At 36.3% G+C, this 26606-nt stretch overlaps 3 protein-coding genes, 1 long non-coding RNA gene and 4 other non-coding genes across 14 annotated transcripts in view; 2 read left to right on the forward strand and 6 right to left on the reverse strand.

The window, feature by feature from the left end:
• Nucleotides 1-452, reverse strand: part of LOC144438507 (uncharacterized) — an 86676-nt gene extending 86224 nt beyond the window's left edge. For all 7 annotated transcript variants that reach the window (XM_078127561.1, XM_078127564.1, XM_078127565.1 and 4 more), the window contains exon 1: nt 33-452. In XM_078127561.1, the coding sequence (XP_077983687.1) occupies nt 33-140 (108 nt within the window). In that variant the 5' untranslated portion in view covers nt 141-452. The remainder of the gene's footprint in view (nt 1-32) is intronic.
• A 1555-nt stretch (nt 453-2007) lies between these two features.
• Nucleotides 2008-6320, reverse strand: LOC144439084 (uncharacterized). Its single transcript, XR_013481095.1, has 9 exons — nt 6270-6320; nt 5539-5562; nt 4982-5020; nt 4536-4602; nt 4078-4117; nt 3624-3678; nt 3159-3269; nt 2712-2749; nt 2008-2353 (listed from the first exon to the last, which is right to left on the reverse strand). It is a non-coding gene; the product is annotated as an uncharacterized LOC144439084 (long non-coding RNA).
• On the reverse strand, nt 2828-2924 carry LOC144439560 (small nucleolar RNA SNORD14). The gene has a single exon (XR_013481123.1). It is a non-coding gene; the product is annotated as a small nucleolar RNA SNORD14 (small nucleolar RNA).
• Nucleotides 3369-3465, reverse strand: LOC144439553 (small nucleolar RNA SNORD14). The gene has a single exon (XR_013481116.1). It is a non-coding gene; the product is annotated as a small nucleolar RNA SNORD14 (small nucleolar RNA).
• LOC144439558 (small nucleolar RNA SNORD14) lies at nt 4197-4294 on the reverse strand. The gene has a single exon (XR_013481121.1). It is a non-coding gene; the product is annotated as a small nucleolar RNA SNORD14 (small nucleolar RNA).
• Nucleotides 5100-5196, reverse strand: LOC144439559 (small nucleolar RNA SNORD14). The gene has a single exon (XR_013481122.1). It is a non-coding gene; the product is annotated as a small nucleolar RNA SNORD14 (small nucleolar RNA).
• A 1492-nt stretch (nt 6321-7812) lies between the features above and the next one.
• On the forward strand, nt 7813-9495 carry LOC144439237 (ceramide kinase-like). The gene has a single exon (XM_078128512.1). It carries the CDS (start codon nt 7813-7815, stop codon nt 9493-9495), a length of 1683 nt encoding a protein of 560 aa, XP_077984638.1.
• A 13782-nt stretch (nt 9496-23277) lies between these two features.
• Nucleotides 23278-26606, forward strand: LOC144439505 (dynein axonemal assembly factor 6-like). The gene is made up of 6 exons (XM_078128801.1): nt 23278-23649; nt 23869-23944; nt 24086-24182; nt 24752-24848; nt 25594-25679; nt 26448-26606. The coding sequence occupies exons 1-6, from the start codon at nt 23551-23553 to the stop codon at nt 26572-26574; spliced, it is 582 nt and encodes a 193-aa protein (XP_077984927.1). The 5' UTR covers nt 23278-23550; the 3' UTR covers nt 26575-26606.

Below are 26606 nucleotides of genomic sequence, written 5' to 3' on the forward strand. Positions count from 1 at the left end.
AAGTGAAGGTGAACGCAATCGATCGAACCTACCTCGATCCATTTCTTCGACTCTAGCAGTACTTCATCAATATCATAATCCACGAATTTACCGGAGCACTTTGTAGAAGGGTCCCATTTACCAGAATTTACAGATGTCATAGTTACTGGATTATGTTAGATCCCGCTGTCCAGTACAGTGCAGACCCGGAGCCAGATAGTAACAGAGGGGTTATCCGTTAGACCCGCCTCTTTACAGAAAGAAGTCAACAAGACCGCAATATATGTATATTGAATAGCGTCGATGTTTTCGCTCCCGATCCCGTACTTTTTCAGTGAAACTTCATGTGGCCGAACACTCGTGTAATCTTAGTTTTGAAAACTGTCATTTTTCAGGAAAATTTATCAAACTGATGAATACCGAAATTAATTTATCACATATGACTCACGGATGCGCGGGGAACTCAAATCATGCAATCATACACACGTACACTCAATGTGTATGCCGACCTACTAGTATATACCTGCCATAGTTCACATTCCAATTTAGTCATGTGATCAAACACAAGCTACGCAATTCGCTCGAACAGATATATATTTGCATAATTTATTGTGTTTACATTATTGTAGCTGATATCAGAAATATACCACAATGTGATTGACAGCTGTGAACGGTGAACCCAACTTCAGGTCAACCGCCTGGCGAACGCAGACGAGACGATATGCGGTTCAGTTTATAGTACTGCGAAGCCCGTATACCTAAACAATATCTCGAGTGTGAATAGTGTACATTTACTTCCTGGGATACAGGCAACCTAAATGAAAAGAAAATGCATCGATCTCGACAACCAGAAAGAATGCCATATCGTTCATATGTAATGAAATTGAAAATGTAAACATGAAGATGGTAAATTAGTAAATTCAGTAACACATTTTTTCGATTTCCAGTTTAATTAATTTGATTTTATAAATATTAACACAAATTACCATATTTTGAATGGATTATATTATCACATATGTTGCCACTGAACAACTCAGTGAATTCAAAACGTTTGAAAATTGACAATTCCATGCAATCTTGTTTGTCATATATTTGTATTGTCTCCATATTTGGGAGACATAGGCACATACCAGCACCAAGTATATATTAGTAGCAGTATTTATTTATTACCCATTTGTTACAGCATTGAAAGAGAAGAAATATTTCACATTCTTGGGTAAAAAGGTAAAGGGAGAGCAGAAAATAGCAAGGCTAGTCCAGTCTGTCTCCTAGGACACTCGCAGTGTTGTATTTGTACAATTGAATTGTTTTAGTTTTACTGAGGGCAGTATACATGTAGACAATAATTTATTACATGATAAATAAAGATTCACACACTGCTCATAGCATATTGTAAAAGGTAATTCCTGAAGTGAGTACTGAAAATAACTCCTAGGAGACTTGTTGGTTAATTCTAAAGCAAAGTAGGACAATTATTACTTCAATCAACAGTATCAGAGATGATATTCAAAATGCCAGTTTCACACATTCTCACTCCTCATACAATTAAAGGTATGAATTGAAGTGTTTCCTCTCAATCAAGGCATACTAACAAGCTTATACCATACAAATACAAGCAATAGAAAACGGCAAATTGCATTCCTGATTCCCTCCACACCAATTCTGAGCTCACTTGTATATTATAGGAAACTAGCATTTCCTGCACAACTTCCATGATGCATGCTTTATAGCAAAGTGCGCCCTCGGTGTCAGCAGTCTTCATAACATGATGTAGCAGTACAGCTAGACTGCTTTAATACTACATGGTCATTTTTATTGTTCTGGAAGTGAGGCCCCTTCCCCACCAAGTCATTCAACTCCCAAAACAGAACTGAAAACAATATTCAACAGAATAGAGATCAAGCAATCAAGCTTTTTCCACATCTGATTTTAATCATACGGTCACTACTGTGTCACCATAAAACTCATCAATCAGTAACAAGTACACCATTCAGTATTGAAATTGAATATTGTGAACTTTATTTAATAAATCAAACACAACTTTATCAAATAGGGAAATTCATAACCAGAAATAAAACCTTAGTAAATTAAATATGTTCAAAGTGTGTAAAAGTTGACAATAACATGCAAACAGTCCCTGAACAAAGAATTTAAAAAATAAATTCAAGCAATCTAACCCCAATGGCAAGATAATCTGACCACATCTAAAGTGTCTGGTTACACAAGTTTGTTCAGAACTCTGAACTTCCATCATTGTTTTGAGATGCTGTGTTGTGAAGATGCTTGAAACATCCAGTTAAAACATCTAGACTCAACGTGCTGCAGTGCTGGACCAATACAAGTTTTTAACAAGCAAATCCATTCCATTAGAAACCTAAAGAGAGGAAATTGAAGAAAACTTCAGTACGATACAACACATGATGTAAGAATTCAATCATGTTCAAAATGTCCATGCTTGTTCAGATTTGGTTTGGCTTGTCATGAAAACATGACAGAAAGTCTCTTCATTTGTCGATAAGATGGGGAAAAAAGATTCATTCATCATTTCAAGCATGGATAACAGAGCAATACATGCAGCAAATTCACTCACTATCACCTTTTGCTTTGAGCATATTCCAGTGAAAGGTCTCTGTTGAACACATATTGGCCCAACAAGCTATTCTCCAAGTACTTAAATTCTGCATTACTGTACTGTAAGGTTCCAGATATGTACTAAAGTTAAAGTATCTCACCTTTGTAAGTACAGCATGAGACATACCCCTGCAATCTCCTGAAAATGTAGATACAATATGGTAGTTAAGAATCAAGAAATAAACATGACAAAGTACATCATTTAGTGACCCCAAATCAGCTCAGACATCCAAGGAAGGAATTCTCCCATCACCGAGACTGAAGTCTCTTTGGTGGAAACTGCGAATGTTTTGGAATGGATTTCATCATCGCATCATTATTGTGAAATCATCAGCTTCAGAAGAATACTTGGTTATCAATGCTTTCTTTAAAAACTGGAATGTCTTTTGAGTGTTTCAAAATAGCCATACTCCAGCTAGTAACTACAGTGATACAGTATACATCTATTACAAAGCCATATTTTAATCCAAGTTTTACATCTCCCACTAAAGCCATGACAGCATGGTAACCCTCATGGAAGGAAAATAATGACAGTCCCAGTAACTTACCCTAACTACTTCAGTCCATTTTCCTCATCCATTTCTTGTCATCATGGCCCTCCTTGTTTTGACTGGCAAGTCTACTGACACCGATAAGACCATGGACACCATTATTCATACCTACAGCCAAAAACATGAAAATGCGAGATAAATATTACAATGTGTATGATGTAACACATAACTACTTTTGGTCGAGATGAATACAAGAAATTTGCATTTCAGCTCAGACATCCAAGGAAGGTATTTTCCCATCACCGAGACGGAAATCTCTTTGGTGGAAACTGCGAATGTTTTGGAATGGATTTCATCATCGCATTAACAACTGTGACTACTGTTGCACATTTTCTTCTGTTTTTACTATTACAATTCACAAATTACTGGGAGTCACTGGTTGCCTAACAACAGGTCACGAAATTTTGACGAATGCACACTTCTGTAACAAGTTCCAAGTTTACCAACATCTCATAAACGTACCTGCACTCAAATGTAGTGGTACATCTGTTACGATCATTTCAATTCCATCAATCACCTTGAAGAGAAAAGAATTCAAAGAGAAATTAATTCCTACACAAAATACACTAAATGTACTACTTAGTAGTACAGTTATCTCTAAAAATTCCATGCTTGTTCAGATTTGGTTTGGCTTGTCATGAAAACATGACAGAGAGTCTCTTCATTTGTCGATAAGATGGGGAAAAAAGATTCATTCATCATTTCAAGCATGGAATGTTTCACATGACAATGTTACCATCTAATGTTCCATAGCTATGTTAACTTATCATGACTGCACTTTTCTCATCATGGACAATCTACGCACGTGTTTCAGCAACACACTGTATTCTATTGGACAATCCATAAATCTATCTCTACGTTTCCACATATAGCTTTCCTATTTGATTATAGTCAGACAAAAGAAAAATCATCTCACCTCAAAACGAGTACAACATGGAACATGTCCCGGCCATCTTCTGGAAATATAAAAAATACAATTTTGAAATTAAGAATCAAGAAACAGACCTCACAAAAGTCATGTTTTGTGAAATGAATCAGCTCAGACATCCAAGGAAGGAAATTTTCCCATCACCGAGACGGAAATCTCTTTGGTGGAAACTGCGAATGTTTTGGAATGGTTTTCATCATAGCATAATTTTTCAATACTCGTTCAATACAAGCTGGAAAGGAATTTTCACCCTCCTACAACAACAATATTAATATAAGACTGTGGAACACCTGGTTGTGACAGAGGCAGTCTCAATACAATTACTGTGTGACATGTCTTGGTCCTTGCATGCAAGAAATCAGCCAAGGCACGAGGGCGCCCTACTAGCTACATACTGAAAGAAGATCACAAGTACCCACAGGGCCAACAAGCATCTGTAGACTCACCTGATGAAGCCTCAGGAGTGTGCAATAACCACTTTTTTGTTGACACTTTGAAGCAAGCCTGTCATTCCTGGAAAAGATTACAGATTGTTGATTTACTATCAGGGTGACTGGATCTCCTGGTAAAAAATACTACATCAAATTTCCATGCTTGTTCAGATTTGGTTTGGCTTGTCATGCAAACATGACAGAAAGTCTCTTCATTTGTCGATAAGATGGGGAAAAAAGATTCATTCATCATTTCAAGCATGGAATATGTGGCAAGTTGCAGTGAAAACATCAAAAGTCAAAATCCAATCTGAAAGAAATGTTCGATTTGAATATTGGACCATGAAAAAGTATCCATACACTGTCTGTTTCAGAGACAGTGGCAAAATTGTGGATTCAAACACTTACAAAATAAAGAAGCCATGTGCATTTGTCCCAAATATAATACAACGTTCACTTACCATTATTATGTGGCTTCATCGATGTATGTGACTGAATTCCTGAAAATAATCAAAAACAGCAATTTCGTATCAGCATTGTGAAAACAAATGCAAGTAAAACATTAAATGGAACCATTATCAGCTCAGACATCCAAGGAAGGAATTTTCCCATCACCGAGACCGAAATCTCTTTGGTGGAAACTGCGAATGTTTTGGAATGGATTTCATCATTGCATAAAGTGTGGTACAAGATGTGGAAATGTAGTCAGTTTTCAGACACCCCTTCCCCTTCCCTCCATTATCAGACTTCCAAAAATAATAATTACATCCCTGTTCAAGTTGTTGGTTCAGTAAATTACACACCAACATGGCAAGCAATTTTGCTGTGTGACTAGCAATTTACCTAGTCATATAGGAAACTGAGTGCCTGAGTTCAAAAGAAGACTGGCTGTAATAAAACAAACAAATGCCTCCACTCGTGTAGTGCCAAACCCACCCCTTCAAATTAGGTGGTGAAACCCCTACACTACTTGATCAGCTGACACAGTAGCATGCTAGTATTTGATCAGAATACTTGCCTATCAGTGTAGTCTTCCTCATTTCTGCATGATACATGAAATAAAAAAACAGTAAAATTCATTTAGTGTTACAACTGTAAAATGCAAGTTGTCAGAAGATTTTACATGCATTTCAGGGGACATGGTGGTTTCTACAGCAAGCATTTCACACTATTTTTAAGTGTCCAATGTCTTTTTCTCAAAAAAGAAAAGATGTAAAACTGCACCCAAACTGCAATAAGATTTGTAGGTTGTGATCAACTTTTGAAAACTTCTGTGATTTTGAGAAGTTGGGCTATGGATTTCCAGACCCTCGAGTCCGTCGATTGAATGACACCACGTGGCGGGCCATGCTTCGAGCTCAAAGCGAGGCCCCACTGGCCCGGGTGAGACGGCAAAAACCTAAAAAAAGTAGTTTATCGTGTGTTCAGGTCTCCAAGGTAGATATCACGGTTATTCAAATAAGATCATGTGATTAAATTTTCGTCATCATTACACACGATATTGACTACAAAGACACAAAATCAATCCAATTTCTATAGTGCATATAAAACCAACATGTCGGCAATGCACGAACCTCGAACTTGAGTTGCTACGTTCTATTCCAATCAAAATGATGAATTTATACCCCACAGAACGAACTACACAAGTTTAAAAGCAACATAGATTATTGTAATGTATACTAAAACATTATTTTCAAAACGAAACATTGTCTTGCACCATAACTATCCGCACTGAGCGCCAACACTCACCTTCCCGTCTGCCGTCCATAGGTTTCTGATCACATGCGCTATCTGGCTAGCTGTCCCACAATACTTTACAAAATTGAGTGGCATCCGTTCACTAGAGGGCGTACGTCATGAGAACCCGTGAACCCTAGTAAAAGAAATATTGAACATGTTGAAGTGAACCCGTAGACTTCATCATCACATCAGTCATGAAAATGATATCGAATAGGTAATAGGTAGGAAAAGGTGCACTTTTGTAAATGACAACACTTTTCTGACCGTCTGAATATTGACCCCTGTAATTTTTAATACAGAATCATAAACGTCGAAAGTATTTTTATTCTGCTAGTCTGCAAGTATATACACAGAAGTTACACTTGTGTAGCCGTACTGGCCACGTCTGCACTTCTCTGATACTTATAATAATTACTATAAGATACAAAATTCAAATGACTACATAAATAACACTAAAAGTACAGGTAAAAGTACAAAATAATTGATAACTGGATAGATAAAGTATGAGCTATTAAACCTGCAAGTATATACACAAACGTTACACTTGTGTAGCCGTTCTGGCTCGTCTGCGCTTCTGCCTTAACTAACCTGCCGTGCATACTTATAAGGGAAAGGTCATGTGATGAGAGAGAGAGAGAGAGAGAGAGAGAGAGAGAGAGAGAGAGAGAGAGAGAGAGAGAGAGAGAGAGAGAGAGAGAGAGAGAGAGAGAGAGAGAGGGGGGGGGAAGGAAGTGATTGGATGTTAGAATTTGAAGATGGATGTGATTGGAGGAAGAGAAGTTAGCATACTAGTATGAGTCCAGGTGACATGTACATGATGAATGTACATATAAATCGAAATTAATATATATGAACACTTCAAAGTACATGGGGTAACACAGTACGGTAAATCACAAAACGAAACATATGAGGACATCTATGCACAAGAGACACACAGTAACGTGATTTGGATAAATACTACTGTGACACATATACTGAGTCTTGCACAACGGTCATTTATTTTATTTCATTTCATATATCTTTCCTAATATACACAGCAACATTTCAGTGCTTAGCCGTGTTCTACTGATAAACCCTGTTGCTAGATGTAAAACAAAAAAACAAAAAACCCACATACATCTACCACATATCCCCACAGATGGATATGTGAAACCTCCATCCATCAGCGACATTTACGGGAGTGTGGTGGCGCTGTCGTCGACCGATTTCATACACGCTAAAAGTTCGTTGAACTGAAACTAGTGTCATCGCGATAAGAATCCATCTTTTGTGTGCAAGTACGTAGTTCAGTGTGGGAGTCGAGTTCAGTCAACGATAAATACTGTGTTACACGAGATCAGTTCGTGACAATTGTCTTCCAACCTTGATAAACAGAGACTACGATAACCAGGTAGCATTCAGGTGTTGTAACTCGAACAGAAATGTAACAATGAAGGAACAAACAAACGATTTAACCTCAATATCAGTGAATGTCGAGTCGACATTGCATGATGATGTTGACCTGAGACGAACGTCACAGTGCTACTAGTTTGCTTGTTACATCCGTAGAGTGATGGCAGGGAGAGACGAATCGATGGTATTTTCCACAGCCGTGGACCTAAACGGTAAACCATATCACCTTACTCTCACAACACATCATTTGCAGTGGTCTTCAGCCCTTCCAAAGCGGGGTTACTGTCAACATTATGTGTCAGTCAGTGATATTTTAGCGGTGAACGCGAAACAAAGTACTCGTACCTGTAATACCAATCACCCGACGAATTCCGTTGAACTCGTACAGAGAAATGGCAATGAATTTTCAGTGCATGTGATCGAACGAAATGGTCGCCATAAATGGAGACCCAAGGAGTTCACTTTTCGCTGTCGACAGAGCGACAAATGTAAGGATTGTGTACACAAAATCAACGAAGCCATACAAATACAAGATACTTATCGGCCCAAGAGACTTCTCCTTTTCGTCAACCCAGTCGGCGGCAAAAAGAAAGGTGTACAGATATACAGGGAGAAAGTGGCACCCCTGTTTGAGTTGGCTGGAGTAACAACAGAGGTGGTTATAACGACGAGGGTGAATCATGCAAGAGATTTTATACTGGAGAAGGATTTGCATAAATTGGATGGTATTGCCTGTGTTGGTGGTGATGGCATGGCTAGTGAGTTAATCAATGGTTTGATACTAAGAACACAGAAAGATGGTGGTATCAATCCGAATGACTCAAAGGCGGAGTTAGTACCCCCTCATCTGAAAATTGGTATCATACCAGCTGGTTCAACTGATGTTATTGTCTATACCTCAATGGGTATCAACGACCCTGTAACAGCTACTCTAAGTGTCATTGTGGGTGACACCCAGCCTCTTGATGTGTGCTCAGTACATCAAGGAGAAGAATTGATCAACTATACTGTATCATTTATAGGATATGGTTTCTTTGGCGATGTGCTTAAAGACAGCGAATCATATCGTTGGATGGGACCAGCAAGATACGACTTCTCAGGCGTCAAGAAAGTTCTGACCAATAAAAGTTATGATGCAGAGATAGCATTCCTTCCGAATGATGACCCCGATAACGGACCAACAGATCATAGCCAGTGCAGAGTGGGTTGCAGAGTGTGTCACAGAGCTGGGGACAGAGAAAGGCAGTGGCAACAACAAAGTGCTGATAAAACTGCCTCTGTTGATTGTCAAACTACAGAGGAGTGCAGTAATGGTGCGCAGAATTGGCAGTGTGTTCGTGGTAAATTCATCAATGTTAGTGCTGCTGTTTTTAGTTGTATGTGCAAAAAGTCACCCAAAGGTGTATCCCCCTCTGCCCACCTAGCTGATGGCTGCATGGATTTAATCTTTGTCAAGCATTGTCATCGATACCAGTTTTTAAGATACCTACTACGACTTAGTACTTCTGGGGACCATTTTGATTTAGATTTTGTGGAAGTTCATCGTGTTAAAGAGTTCAAATTCAAAGTGCCAAATACAGACAGAAAGTCCAGTACAGATGAGAGTGAGCTTGAAGTTGATGGAAATGGAGGCCCGTTGACACCAATGGCGGAATCCAAACCACAGAGTAGAAAGTTCGTCAGATCCCAGTCCAATAGCAGTGTGTGGAATGCTGATGGTGAAGTTATACACCAATCAGATGTAGATGTCAAAGTTCACTGTCAGCTCATTAACATATTTGCCAGGGGAGTTGATGATAATGAGACAAGAACATGTGCAGCATGTTCTAAAAAATGGCGTTGAATTGAAAGGCATTATCAGTTTCCATGGTGATGAAATCAACCCACAACAACCAAGCCTTTATATAAGTTAAAAGTACTAGGAGATAACACCTTTATCAGTCCAATTTTTAAACAAGACATTCAACTTGATCTGCATGTAATTTGACCAAATGTCATAAAACTAGTATCCATGTGTGTTTAGGCCCAGTTCTTCATACATCATTTACATGTAACATCTTTACCAAAGGTTATAGTTTCATAAATGGTACTATTGATTTCTTGAACATATACCGTGTGCAATACATAGGTGTACCATACTATAATGAAATGACAAGTTTTTGAATTGTGAGGTCACATGATTTACATGATTTCTTATATACAAAATGCTGCTGCAAGCAGAGGGATAATTTTAAAACAATTTGTTTTTTATTTTTCTCCTTTTTTTATTTCACTCTTGTTAAACTTGATTTACCTTGTAAAAAAGTTTAATGAAGCTCCCAATCAATTAAAGTACAGTAGTTTTTAGAAAATACCTTGGAAATTTCCTTGCTTATATAAATCTGTAAGAATTTATATGTAAAGCAGTGCTTTTGTAAATATTAATTAACTACAAATTCTGTTCTGCATGAAAAAAGACAATCAAGCAAAAAAAATTGTGTGGTTCCAGTAACGCCAATTTCAAAATAGACTGGGTAGGTGGGATTTGTTTTTTATTTTATCTTCGAGGATCTGTTCATGGTCGGCATGTCATGGATTATGAGGTCTGTACTATACGCAGAAGACATTGTATCGTATGCTGTATTCCACCATGTTATTTTGATCACACAAGACAATACAATGATGTCTTCAAATCTCAATATTTCTTGCGCAACTTTGCAAATTTTTCAGATTTTGTGATATTTCAAATAACCTTTTTATTAATAGGGTGGCAGTAAAAAACTAGGTGGGGTAGGGTTACTGGAACCAAACAAGTTTTTTTGGGGGACTTCACTCTGTATCCTTACTGATTGTGTGATTTTTTGTGGGGATGCTATTGCCAAATTTGGGGTAGTAGAAAAGAAACCCTTTCTGTGACAGTTCGAGTCCTTGAAATTAAATTATTTGTGGTAACAAACAGTGTGACTGTGATTGTTTACAAAATTTGATATTTGTTGCTTATCAATAGACTAGATTTCCCACAATGCACTATTCAAGATGGCAGATTTGCAAAAAAGTTCTATAGTTGCTCTACCTGCCAAATCATATATTATCAACAACCAATATTTGTGTGTATAGTAATCGAGTTGTCTCTTTACAGTATTTAGTTGTGAAACCAACAGAAAATAGGACTACATTTTCAGCACTTATTTTATCAGCTAGCCCACATACTTGGCTATCTGATTGAGGATGCCCTTCACAAACAAGTACTGTGTCTGTCAAACCAGTATCATAGCTCAGAGACTTGCCTATCTGCCTCAACATTGTATGTTGAATCAGATAGGCATGTCTGTACTGTGAGCTACTTTATATCAACATAAAGCAATTCAGTATCAGGTATAATTTTCTTTTGCAAGATTTTATAGTTTTCAGTAAAATTTTGACCCTAAGCAGGACAAGTCTTTAGTCATAGCTAGCTAACTACTGCCTGTATTCTCACACACCAGAGCTGTTATTTCTTCCACGACATTGCGAAATAACAAGCTCTGGCTTTGTACGATGACGGCGCGTTTTGGACGGTGCCGTAAAAGAGGCTGTGGTTTACGGCAATGCTGCCTGGGGCTTTAAAAGAATAAGTATATTACGTACTATCCTTCTTTCTAACACTTTCACAATTTATTATTTTGTAATTGTACAATTTTAGTTTTTCAAACATTTCGGATGAGATTGTTACACTGTTACAGTAGATATTTAAGAAATTGGTTTGAAAATTTACACTTTCAATTTCCAGAAAATGTTTTCTTATATTTTTGACGTGATTTGCAACACTTACTCCTGACAAAGTGACACTTCTTTATTTCGAGAGTGTCCATTATTAAATTTTTGACAATATATTTACAATAATTCAGTACAAAATAACACAATATAAATTACCAAGGCAACAGGATATCAACAAATCCCATCGAGCTTTAATCCCATCAAGCTTTAAGGACTAGTTTTTGTTTTAATAAACCAACTCCATCTGTAATATTAGTATTGGAATGTTGACCTGAAATACTTGTGTGTTATAGTAACCTGTGCAAGGTTTTTTGTTTTTTGTTTTTTGTTTTTTGTTTTTTTTATCAAAAAAAAAATTGTGTAAGGCCAGAAAAAATATTAAAAGCTGTTCATAACAGGCAACCTAGCCCATCACATTGGGTAGGTAGGTCGATATTTTTTTTTACAATGTTGACCAAGGATGTAAAACGAAGCTGTATGATATGCAACTATGGGAAAACATTTTAAGTTCAGTTTATATTGTACTTATTCAGTCATTTTGATTTTATCTCTTGCAATTTGTCTGTATGGCAATCGATTTCCATCAGTTCTACAGTTAGAAAATGTACACAATTTATGTATGTGGATTTATTGCCTATCATCAAAAAAATTTTTTTTTAAATTGAAATGCCAAAAATATGGGTAGGTTGAACAGCATTTTTTATTTTTTCTGGCCTAAGTTATTATTGGAATGTTATTAAACTAATATTCTATGGCAAAGTTGGTAAATGAAATCTACTGTGAACCTAGTACCTGTGACCTGTATCTGTCAAACTTTGCCATGCACTATGTTCACTATTCTAGACGTTAGGTCATTTAAAACATATTAACGTTCATCATTCTGCATTTGAACTACTCTTGTGTGTTTTTCCTTGTTCACCACCTTCTTGTACATCACAAAGTACTGTCATTAGGTGCTTTATAAATGTCTTTGATTGCTTGAATAATTGCTTGGTCACCCAGTAAATGTATTTACCCTTCAGTAACAAGTTTTTGAATTCACCAACCATCGTTGGGCCACCTGTGTACTGTATTGATTGCCATAATTGAAATGTACCACAGGATGTACTAAATCAGCTTTTAATTGAAATTGATATCGTTGATTACACATGGCAGTGTGGCATGATGCATTTAATGTAAAAATAAAAGGAAAGCATAGTTTTCATGCTGTTATTGTAGAACAGGATAGCATGGATTTTGTTTACTAATGAAATAAGCCTAGATAAGTCTTTAGCAAAAAAATTCAAGGTGCACTATACAGTAATTACACACACACACACACACACACACACACACACACACACACACACACACCTTGCAACAGTATGAAACTGAAAATACATAACCTTCAAGTACATAACCTGCTATGTGTGATGTGTAAATTCTATAAATGTTAATTTCTAGAACATTTCTATTGTTCAAATCATACTGGTATTCAAATATCGAAATGAAACGGGCATATAATATGGTGTCATAAGATTTTTATGACATATCAAAGTCAAATTAACCTATTTATTGAAAAGAATTATATTGTATTGTGTATGGAGTTTGATATATCTGGTGTATAACATGAAGAAATTGTAATTTGTGTGAATTTCATTGTCAACCAGTGTAATATTTACCTGCTTCAGTTTTACTGTATGTTAGGTCATTACTTAATAAATATAGTTGGTCCACTAGAAACTTGGCCTCACATTGTCTTAATATATAGTGAAACCAATATGGTGCATATACACTCCCCTGACCAGTATTTGGTCAGTACTTGCATTCTCGCAAGCTAGAGTTATTATTTCTACTACTACATTTCGGAGTGGGAGGCTCGTTAAGAACGTTGCCATAAAACAGGCTGTGATTTACGACAATGAGTACTTGTTTTGCTGGAACAACTTGAAACAAGTTGTATATTTCAATGTTAACACAAACTAAGGGTAAAGGTAAATAGTTCAACGTAGGATAAAAAACCAAATTCTTTTAATTAGGCCTCAGACCCCCCCCCCCCCACCCCACCCCTTCTAACTAAAGTAGCCAAAACTGAAAATGTTTCAGACAGCACAATCAATTTCAAATCATCATGTACGCTTCAAGTGTAGTATGTAGTGCTATGAATACAAAGCCAGTGAGGACACTTTACTTTATGTCAGTGCCATGCATTTACTATGGTGAAAATTCTTCCATTTCTCATGATTTTGATGCCATTTTTTAGAAATATTTGTATTTAGGGGTACAAACAGATCCATTTAAAGTAAAATAATTTTTGTAGGATGAGAACTAAAATGCCCCCCCCCCCCCCCCCCGAAAGAATTTAGATTTTTATCTTACATTGAACTATTGATCTCGCCCCTAAATCTATCTAGATTTCACTGTAACCCATAGCAGCTTAGTGTTGGATTGTAATATGCTGAGTTGGCCATTAGTTTATACAGTATTTCACTATCTAAACAATTAACTTTTGACTCGTCAAACATCTTATTGTAAGTTCAGTATTTACTTCCTTATTCAGAGTCTAAATTTAAGTCACTGTATTTGCCTACCTTTACTAGCAACCTGACAAACAATTATCAGATGTCTTTCACTCAACATATTGCAATTAGTTTGTTCCAATAATATAGGCATGCCAATTGTAATTGCTTTTCATTTTAAATCAGCCAACCTTCTACCATATGAATTGTCCACCTTCCTGTTCTCAATACCTTCAAATCATGTGATTGTTGTTGATATTAAAACACTACCACCATTTTTATTTTGTTAGCAATTGTGTATCTATGTTTATGAAATTTAACAATTTATACAAAATGGTTAAAAGATGGGTAGTATGTATGTATGTATGTATGTATGTATGTATGTATGTATGTATGTATGTATGTATGTATGTGTGTGTGTATGGATGTATGTATGTATGTATGTATGTATGTATGTATGTGTGTATGGATGTGTGTGTGGATGTGTGTGTGTGTATGTATGTAACCCATGTGTGGCCACCATTTTTAGTTGCGTGTATCTGTATCATTATGTCTTGTCTCATCTGTGTGTGTGTCTGTTGTCTGTCTCGTCTGTTTGTCTGTCATCTGTGTAACTTGTATGTGACTGACTGCCTGTCTGTTGTGTGTCTGTGGTCTGTGTGTGTGATAATACTGTAACACAAGCACATAACTATACATTTGTTTATTTCTAAATATTTAGTTTTTCAGACATTACATATTCTTCAGTCAAAATCTCACAAAAAGTCTAGAGAGGCTATTTGTGGTTTTGATGCTCAAGATTTCTCAACCAATGAGATTCAAAGCCACGGAATAGCCTCTAGACTGTCTCACAATAGACAAATGGATGTATTAAATAAAATATCCCAAAGTAATGATTTTATCAAAAAAGAAATAATCACAGAAATCCCATTGACTTCAGTAAGTCTGCTTTGCATGCTGGGACATTAATCTGAAATATACACATTGATAGATTGAGATTGAGCAATTAAGCTGAAAATCATACATATTGAGTTACACATCTTACATAATGACAGACATCGGTGTACATTTCGTACACAATGAAAATGTGTAAAACAAGGCCTTTGGCAGTATTAAATATTAATATTAAATACAGAACTTGAAGGTGTGAAAAGTTTTCGAAATTTGAGTAGGTTAGAAGTGAGAAAATGAAGCTCGGGAATTGCATTGATGCCACACCCCCACACCCCCTCCCCCTTAATGAACAAAGTTCATATATTGAGTTTGCGTGACATCATGTGATCATCCCCTATGTAACCTTGGTTTATGACATGAATGCCTAAGACTGTAACACAAACATAGGACTATGAGATTATAACCACTGATATTTCTAACCCATCATGCCATTCCACAAGTCTTTCAAGTTATTGGAGGGGGATTTGTTTAGATAAAAAGGCAGTTCTTCCTATGGAAAGTCTACTAATTGAGTCACTTATTCATTCAGCCACAGATTTACGATTTGACGTGTTTTTTCCAGACAATTTACTGCAAATAATCCAGTAGACTAATGCATCCTTCATTCAGCCGGAAAATACATGTGACCTTAAGTGTTCTATCATTACATGTCTTGCAACTCATACATCACTCATACTTTCCTTGGAAGTTCGCCAACCGAAGAAAAATATTGGGAATAATATTTACACATTTCAGAGTACTGAAGCTGAAACAAGTAAGATACCATATCCATAAATATTTCTCAGACAATAAAAATCATTTAACACCTGAATTTTATTAATAAACATGGAAAGTATTGTCAAAATCATAAATCACATATCACCAGCCCTATATACCACTCTAATGACAGAAATTTACAATTTTGAGCATGGTATACATTTCCTTACATATACCTGTAGACACACATCGTTATACAAACTACAGTGACTTGTAATGATATTTTATTTCTTAGGGTAGAGTTCTACAATTTGTTTTTTTAATAAAATACTGTAAACCTAAATATTTTTGCTACTAGAAAATTTTGCTGGTTCAAAAAGAAGGCTTTTTAGCTATGGTCACTACTTATTTTTGTGTGTTTGTTTTTCAGCGAAATAAGCAAAAATAAGTCTTGGGCAAAAATGTCTATGTTTACAGTATGTTGGTTTCTGTTGATCTTTGCAGAAATTGAAACAAATATGACATAAATCTAGTTTCTCTAGTGTTGTTTTATACAGAGACTGTTAGCGTCGTTAGTGCCAAAGGTCGACAAATAAAATAAAGCAGAGTCTTACATTAGCATAAGATTCATTGTTTTAGGGCCTCCGATATCACTGTACAGTAATGTTGATATACAGCAATGTGGCACACCCACAGTGGTGAGGCAAACCTTCCAGTCGAATGTAAACAGTTCAGTAATAATATCTCAAGTGTAAAGTACATACAGGTATCAGAAGTCTCCCTATTGTTGTACAGACACATCCACTAAAGATCACGTACCTCATGCACAATACACTTTTGTGATTACTTCATCAGAGAAGATTATAATCTTTATGTCCAAAACCGTGGTGGACTGCACAGGTTGTACGAGTGAAGTACTCAACCCAACCCAGCCTTAGACGGTATATGAATTCAGAATAATATGAGCAAGACTTGAAATATACAAGATGGTACTTATCGTTTTATCGTAAAAATAGTGACTGAATCATAAATTAAAATCGATATTGTGAGCACTCACTAGTCTTTAGAACATACTACATTCCCTACACGACCTGGACCCACAAGTGACAAATTCTTGCCAACTTATGAATGTGATTTAGTTTTCACAGCATTGTATCAGCAAAAGACTTATTTGTACTTTTCATTGTTGTTACTTGCGGGGAAGAATCCTAGTCTGAATCTGAATCTGAATCTGATGACACTGAGTCTGATGATTCAGGTTCTGTGATTTTTGAAAATTGTTCCTTTGCTGTTCTGGAAGTCTCCCTCTCTGTGGTTTTAGCAACTTTTCCTTCGCTCATATCACTCGTTTTCTTAGACTTTCTTCTTCTGCGCACTAACCTCTCTTTATTCTTATTTTTCAAGAAACAATTATATGAAGGGTATTTTTCTTTCCTCACTTTTGCAGCTTTGAGTCGTATTTCTCTGATTTCTCTGTTCTTGGTATGGGCCATTGTGACATGCAATTTCAATAAGTAAGACTGTTTGAAGAGTTTGTGACATAGTTCACAGCTGAATAAACCCGGCGACTCATCATGTATTCGAGAATGAAGTTCTAAAGAGCTGGAAGTCACAAAAGCTTTGCCACAGATTGCACATAGGTGGTCATACTCCCCATTATGGATTTTCATGTGTGCCTTCAGGTTGCGATCCAAAAGGAAACCTCTGTCACAGACCTTACAAGGATAAGGCATCTTCCCACTGTGCATTACCATGTGTTTTTCAAAACTTGCCAAATTGCAATATGCTTTCCCGCAAATATGACATTGGTGTTTCCTCACTTCAGTTATTTTTGGCCTACTGCTACCAGTATTTCCTGACTTATTACGGTGTTCCTTGAGGTGCTTTCTAAGAAATGTCATATTCTCACAAATTTTGTCGCAGTCATTACACTTGTATGACTTCCCGTAAGATTGTTGATTTCTTGTTGGTGCGTTACGAAATTCCTTTCCAAATTCATGATTCTGCATACCTTTGTGACTGTGAACATGGTCAGTGTATCTATGAAAAGAGGTCAGCACCTTACCACAAATCTGACACACGTATCTATGATCTTTGACCACCATGCCCTTTGTCAATTCAGGGTCTTCTAATGCAATCTTTACTTTCTTATCTTGCCTCTGTTGGTTACTGTCAGTAGCTTCACATTCAGATTCACTAGTGATATCCAGTGGGTGGAATACCTGCTTATGCACTCTCAGCAATTCACTGTTCTCATAGACTCCTCCACATTTGTCACACGTATGGTGTCCTATTTCGTCATGGAAATTTCGCTTGTGTAGTGCAAGGGCAAAAAAGTTTATAAAAATTCTACCACAAAGGACACATTTATAATCACTCTCCCCTGAGTGTATTTTCAGATGTTCTGTTAAATTACGTTCTAAGAGGAAACCTTTCTGACAGACATCGCAAGTGAACGGCCAATTTCCGGAATGAGTGGCTTTGTGTACCTCGAGACTACTCTTCAAGCAATATCCCTTGTTACACACTTCACACATAAAGTTTTTGGGTCGCTCTTCAACTTTGTTAGGTTTACTACCAGCTCCATAGTAAAGCTCTCGATGGTACCTCCTCTCGTGGTTCCTACAATGTGTCGAACTCGGGTATGTCTTTGTACAGAAAGCGCATTTGTATGGTTTCTCACCAGCATGGACCACTTTGTGTGCAGTAAGCTCAGTGGAACCGTTGAAACAAACTCCACATATGTCACATGTATGTTCCCTCGTAAGGTTACTATGAGTATTTAGGTGTACATCTAATTCTTTTTTAACAGGAAACACTTTGTAACAATACATACACCCAAAGATTAACTGAGATGTGGACTGCTCAGACTTCTCAGGAGTATTGTTTACTTTAACAACTTCCTGTAGCATTTCATTTGTGAGCTTGACAACAACTTCTGGACTAGGACTTGACTTCTTTTCAAAAGGAACAAATCCAGACGATGTACAAACCAACACACTTGACTTCCTAGCATCACAGGCTTCATGGTTTGGAGTGCAATTCCTAGCTTCATGATGTACAGACAGATCTGAAGTGGTGAAGAAACTCTCACCACACACAGTACACTTAAATAATGTTTTATGGCTGTCCGTGAGATCTACATAATCAGATTCGTCTGGGAAAACCATTCCAAGTGTAAACAGTTCTCCTTCATGGTTCTTTATATGTTTGTCATATTTATCCTTAAAATTAAAACATTTCTTACACTTTTGGCATTCATAAAGTGCGACGACATCATGAACCCTTTTCTTATGTATAAACAGGTCTGCCAAAGAGTTGAACATTTCTGTACACATACTACATACGTGAATCTCCTCTGTAGTAACTTCTTTAGTTTTCACGTTCTTGGTTGGTTTCTTTGCCTTTCCTTTTTTTCTTGGAACCTTTCTTTGCTCTTTGTTATCATCATTATTATCTGCATCATCACCAACCTCATCATGATGAACACCATCAATATCACCAACATCTGCACTATCACTGACCTTACCAGCACTGACCTCACCATCATCATCATCATCATCATCATCATTATTATCATCATCATCATCATTATCATCCCTATCACCGTGGTGATCTTCTGCAGCTATCTTGCCATCCAACACTTGAATTACTTGATCTTTATCTTGGTTATTCTGCGAGACCATCTGTACATGTTCACCATCACCACCTCCCTGGATTTTATCACTCTCTGATACATCCATTGTTGTTGCAATATCACTGACATCTACATGTATATCACCCTCTGTAGTTGCGATATCACTGACATCTACATGTATATCACCCTCTGTAGTTGCGATATCACTGACATCTACATGTTTATCACCCTCTGTAGTTGCGATATCACTGACATCTACATGTTTATCACCCTCTGTAGTTGCGATATCACTGACATCTACATGTATATTACCCTCTGTAGTTGCGATATCACTGACATCTACATGTTTATCACCCTCTGTAGTTGAGATATCACTGACATCTACATGTTTATCACCCTCTGTAGTTGCGATATCACTGACATCTACATGTATATCACCCTCTGTAGTTGCGATATCACTGACATCTACATGTATATCACCCTCTGTATAAAAACTGCTCTTTTGATAGACAGATACCAAATCTGCTGTACAAAAGTATTCACTGATATTTTCTGGATCACACACTTTCACAAAGACACTGCATCCAGTCATTGTTGACATCTGGTGTGCCTAGCAATAACAATACAAAAATACATGATGATTACTCAATCTGTGTTTTTATCCATAAGTACATGTACTTCATTAATGTTACATCAATATTTATTTTACAACTAAAACATCCAGGGATCACTGAACGACTGCATATCATGCACAGTTTATGTTCTCCAAGCACAATTTATTTAGATAAGAAACAGGCTTTCCACAGACCACTCATTACAAATATAAACAACACCACACTCCTGCCGACAAGCAGTGCATGTGCACACACATGTCACCTGTAACTTTGAATCAATACACTTGTATGTGTCAAAATCTGAGCCTGTAATGTGCTGACTTTCAATAGCTTGTTTGTTCCAAGGAGGATGTGTGTGTGTCTGTGTATTAGTAGGGGTTGGATGATGTTGTTTATATTTGTACTGAGTGGTCTGTGGGAAGCATGTTTCCATCTAACTTGTTCTTAGTGAACATAAAATGTGTATGATATGTACAGTCGTTTGGCAAGCCCTCAATTTTTTTGTTGAAAGATATGGATAACAACAATTTGACAACCATCTATCAATACAGTTAGGGTAAGTGCGGTGTGCTATATGAAGCATCTGAAATCTGAAATTTGACTTCCTGCTATGACTTTTACCAGAATGTTTATCTTAAACATAATCATGTACATGTATAATGAGTAAAGTTCAAATACAGCCTCTCTTTACACTTTTTTTTCACACAGACAGACTGACCAACACACACACACACACACACACACACACACACACACACACACACACACACACACACACACACACACACACACACACACACACACACACACACACACACACACACACACACACACACACACACACACACACACACACAATCTACAGGAGTGGTTCACATACCTTTGTGTAGAGTAGATGTTTGATCTCATTTTTAATTTTGGTTCTTTGTGCTATATCCACAATAAGGTTCATCTTGAATTTAACAGAAATTCAGTTACTGAATTTTACCAAGAGACCTGTAGGGAACAAGAAATATGTTAGCCTATATATGAACAAAAATATGGTATGTAAATGTTTTAGTTGTCATAATGTTTATCCATGTATAAATTAACTTGTGACAGCAAATTTAATTTGTTCTGATCTAGCCAGTCGGAGAGAGCACTATTATGCACTCTATGGACAACAAGTTTGGAAGGATGGAAAAAATCAGTCATTGTCACCTTGAATCACTGTATTTGGGTCAATATATACTGGTATATGATTAGGAGTATTTCAATCTGATATTAACTTGTAACAGAAGTTGAATCACTGGTTTTACTTCAGGCAGTCTGATTAGCCCCCATTTCTCAGACATGCAATATCCGATTTCTTTCATACCTGACACAAAGGTGACATATTATGTGGGACATAGGCATGTCCATTTGTTTTATGATGTATGCAAATTTGACCGAATGGCAGCCATATTTGTAGTTAAAAATTAATATTTACTAAATTACTGCATAACTCAAAAACTGAAATACGAAGACATTCTATTTGAGTGTCTACCCCAATATTATCAGATGCGAGCTATCTTTCGAGACCTTGACCTTTTACCTTGACATTCGGGGTCAATTATCAAAATCAAGCCAATTCCTGCCTATCATGGATGCATTGTAGTGTTGACATATTGCCAATTTGTTTACAAGTAACGGTATACACAACCACTATTTTTTTATGCTCATTTAATTTTTACTGAATGGCAGCCATATTTGTAGAAACAACCACTAACAACCACGATATCTAATTATGCATAACTAAACAACTTCAATCATAGACACTATTCATAGACCATCAAAATTAAGCTATTACTTACATATTGCAGACACTGTGTAGCAATTATGTGTGGCTAATGTCTTTTAGATCATGTCTATAGATAATACAGAACCAGATAAACATACACATGCATTACTTTTGGTGCTCATATCACTTTTTACTCAATGACAGCCATATTTGTAGTGAATAATCATGATTTAAAAATTAACTCAAAAAACGTAATACATAGAGACTACAAATAAAGTGTCTATTTGGGGAGGGGTCCTATGTCTTCTATGAAGACTTATTTTAACTGAATTTTGTCATCCTACATACCTGTGTTATTATTATTCTATTTCTGTACTGCCAAAAAATAATATATTATTCACTACTTATTTCACTATTTATAGCATTATTGATAATGTATTGCATTCTGAATATAAGTGGTCATGAATGCCTGTGGTGTGAACTCAATTGATCAGAAATCATGTCTGACCAATACTAAGGCTTTGTCAGTCACTTGTGAGGTAATATTCTATTCAAGAATGGTCACCCACAAAGCATCGAAAAACAAAAAACAAAAAGTTGAAGGTCATTCCTTGGCGATTGCTTAGACTGAACTCTCCAATGACTTTGTCATTATTGTGCAGCTCTCTCAAAGAGCGCCCTCAAGATGTCACAAGAACCTTAATTTCTGTGAGTGTCTATACCAACGTTGTAACTCTAGAAATTACACGTTCTGATTGTACTCAAGGCTTCATACACAAACTTACACTGACAAGCTATTTATGCGTGGTCATGCTGCCACTAGGCTTTAATACCACACATAGACCTGCAAAAAGAAATGGAAGGGTGGCCAATGAAAGCATTGTATGCTGCCTTTTTGAAACTGCAAAATTCAAAGGGGGGTTAAATACCTAAACTTTTAGAAACCATTAACATATTATCCATGTCTTCTTTAATGTAGCCATCCTTGGTGACAACTGATTTCCACATATGGGGGGGGGGGGGGGAAATGGGGTTCCGAACATGGACAAAAATCAACCAGGTTGTATGGTAGTTGGGTTAGAGATCACCAACTATGTGGCTGTTATGTTTAGGTTGGAACCTTTAAAAATTTGGGTTGGTTAGTGCATGGAAGTACCGCCCTGTACATACATGGTTTGTGTATGCAAACTATTGGCGATACACTATATAGCCTTATAACTTTATAAGTTATAGGCACGGGCACTTGAATCAATCTGTATGGAAAATTTTTACTGTACAATTTTTACAAAAATTCATACAATATTCAAAATTCAAGTGCCCGTTGTTGCAGTACACGTATGAGTGTTGTAGTTTTTACACATAGGCACTCGAATCAATTTGTATGAGTTTTTTTTAAATGTACAGTAAGAAGTCTCCTTACTGTACATTTAAAAAAAAAAAAAAATTAATTCGATTGATATTACACATCATCCAATACCATGGGAACAATAATACATGACGTATTCGTCAAGATTGGTTCAAACTTAAATGAATGGCGACATGTAAGAGTAATTATATCATACAAACCAGTCAAAACAGCATATCAACTTCAAAAGTTTTATGAAAATCTCGAGTTTTCAGTTCAATCGAGTGGCGTCCTAGATTCTAAATACAAGTTCAAAGGTCAAATATGAGTGAGGGCGCTATACTTCCGGAAACTTTGGCATAGCATCGTTTGAATCGCCTTGGAAACAAAATTTTGGCGTCGTGTATGTAATCCTGTGGAATTTCTACTAGAATGTAACAGTTTTTTTTAGTTTTTTTTGCTTAACCTAGCAGTGTGGACAGCTTACTCAGACCATTCCAAGGCAAACGGTGTCGATACGAGCCACAGACGTACCATATCTGTCGATCCGTTGTACAAGTTCACCTGCATGTTTTGTTTTGCATTTCCACCATCGGATTTTTTATACTATTAGATATTTGACTGTATATATTTGAGTACACTCTCTAAAGAAGACTAAACATGGTGGACACTAGCGACTTTATGTCAGGTAACACAATCGGTAAACTTGTAGACCTGTTGAAACCAGCGGATGACAACTCTGATGGCGATGATGACCAGGTGAGTTAGGTTATCCCATCCGATCACCATTTGTACTGAGACACCCATGACCAGATTAACGATAATTTATCAGTGTTTCGGTTAGACGCAATAATGTAGTTCTGGTTGTGACCACTTCTTCCTACATCGCAAACACCTTTTGGATAATCAGACTTCATGTAAATATAGATTGTATGTAACATAATCGTGTTTTTTCTATGTATGTGTTTCACTCCCCAGCCAGTCACAGCAGCTGCAAAGTTAGGACCAGGAAGCATTGGAGCACCCAAGGCCAAAGAGGTTCAAACAAAACCAAGTAAGTTTAAAAACAACTTTTAAACTTTTGGACAACAGACAACTTTCCTGTATAGAATTTAAACATGATATGTAGTTTGATATTGTTATCAAGTGTGTAAGTTCTGTGGATTTATTTTGTAAAACATTTTTTTTCCTGCAGCAGAGAAGAAAAAAGAAAGTAAAGATATATGGGATGAGGATGAAGTTCCTGAAGGATCTGAATTTGAAGACTTAAATGATCCTAGACCACAACCAGAGTGAGTTCATGTATACATTCTACTCAATCTGATTCAAATCCAATGTTGTATACTCGGCACAATTACTTTTATGTTTATTGACGTTTGTTCTTTTTTGAGCACCCATTACCTACATCTGACACAATACCATAGGTTTTCTTGTACTTACTAGTAGCCAATCAGAATCCGTATTACATCATACTCTACACATGTAGATTCAGTTTTTCCAAAAAAAAACACTAAGGGGCTGAGATGAACTACCCAATTTCATCATAGAACTGCCAACATTACAGCAATTGAAAGGGGGACATTGAAGCAAAATAATTTGTTGTATCTTACACTTAGAGATTGTAGAATGTAGATGTATGTAGGTGTGTCATGTCGGTAACACCCTTGTCAACTTGCTGAATAAGCTTTAACAAGAATTATCACTGGAGTACCTTGGTACAGTTCTTGCACCATCTTTTATCTCAAACTCTCTGACTCAGTGACCAATGTCACAAATTTGTAGTATTGCATTTACTGGTGATATTTTATCACTATTGGAAGATGACTAACGTGATTCCTAAAATGTCTGTTTTGTTGATCAGGTATGACATTATTTTTAAGCAAGCCATTACAACAGAAGACATGTTCCTTCAGATGGGTAACAAAAATCCAACCTCCTCATCCTGTGAAGATATTGTAGTAAGTTACAAGTTGTAATCAATTTGACCAACCGACCCATAGTTGCCATGACAAAGTAATGAGAAACATTAAAAGAAATAGAGTCACCCTTATATGATGGGTAGGTGTTACCAGGGGTATTCCTAGGACAGCTTAACCCTAGCAGTGTTCTCCATATAAAACTAAATGTGTCTTCTCATAGACATTTCTAAGCTGCAATAGACCAAATAAAAAAAAATAGTGTTTCGAATACCCTGATTGATCCTATTTTAACCCTCGACTCTAAACATTTTTTTTTTTGCATACAAGAAAGTAAAATGTTGACAATTTATTTCTATTTACATTTTGATATTACAATCCTTTGCCTCATCCTTACTTTTTTAAACAATCGTATTCCAAAGAGAAACCAGGTCTTCTATAACAGTACAGTCTTCATAATGTGATTGTCTTCATTTACTTCTTTTACACCTCATCAAACTCACAAGAGTTTTGTGACTGATGAGTATTTTATCTTTGGGTCAGTTTGGGTAACTTTTCAAAATTTAAAGTAAAATAAAATAAAATTTCGACCTATCTACCCTATTTTCTGAAGTCATGTTATCAGAAACTATTTTTTTTTTTTTTATATTTCTGAAATGATAAATTCAGTGTTGGAAGTTTCTGTATTCAGGACAGTTTCTTAAATTCCACTACATGTGATTTCCATTATCACTGACTTTTGAATGTAAACTTACAAACTTTATTTTGTCCTATATTCATTGTGCAGATTAAAATCCAACTTCCTGGTACAAAGAAAGGTGATGTAGATCTCAATGTGACTGACAAATTCCTAGACTGCAGATCAGCCAAATTGTGAGTAACAAGGTCAAATATGTTTCAGGAGAACTAAAAGAGAAATGGAAAAACTGTTTCAAATATCTTCTGGATCAACTTATCATAGTTTCTCTAGTATTAAATGTGATTATCCCTGCAATCTAGATTTATATAATGATAATAATGATAATAATGATAATTAGTTTATTTGTCATTCGTCATGAAATTTCCTTTGCTTGACAGGAATAAAGGTTACAACATACAGATAAATACAATAAAATATATTTACATTCAGCAGCAATTACACATGGTTAATGATTTGAATATGTCGGTACCAAAAGTCTGAAAATGTCATCGTTAGATTTTTCATGTCCTGCACTCCAGTGTAACAAAAGACAACATGTTTTATCGTGGGTCAATGTGATAAAAACTCATAGATTTCTTCTGAGTCATATGTGACCACATAATAAAGACTATGGGGGACACCAATTTTTCCTGTGTCAAAAATTTTTTTTGTACATCTTGACATCTTGTACAGTTTAACCATGGTTGCCATGGTTGCATGATATTAATCCGATTGTAGTAATGAAGTTGATAAATAACTAATAAACATAAATTTAAAACATTATTCCACACAATGAATTATGAAACTCATATTTCAAATGTAAATATAATCCTGAAATATTTTCATCTACAGTGTACTTTTGAGCACTTGTGAAAAACTGCACAGGAATACAGTTATTTTTTTTTATGTTATTCAGATTATGATTCCTGTTTGTGATAGCATTCATTTCTTTGTACTTTCAGTAAACTAGGACTCCATTTACCACACCCAGTGGATAGCAAGAATGGATCAGCTAAATGGGACGGTGACAAAGAAATGTTAATTGTGACACTGAGGATGAAAAGAGAACTGGACTTTCTCAATCAATAGAGTTCAAAGGTCGTTCATTGGATTTTTAATAA

Source organism: Glandiceps talaboti, chromosome 8 (assembly GCF_964340395.1).
Source record: "Glandiceps talaboti chromosome 8, keGlaTala1.1, whole genome shotgun sequence".
NCBI classification, from domain to species: Eukaryota; Metazoa; Hemichordata; class Enteropneusta; family Spengelidae; genus Glandiceps; species Glandiceps talaboti.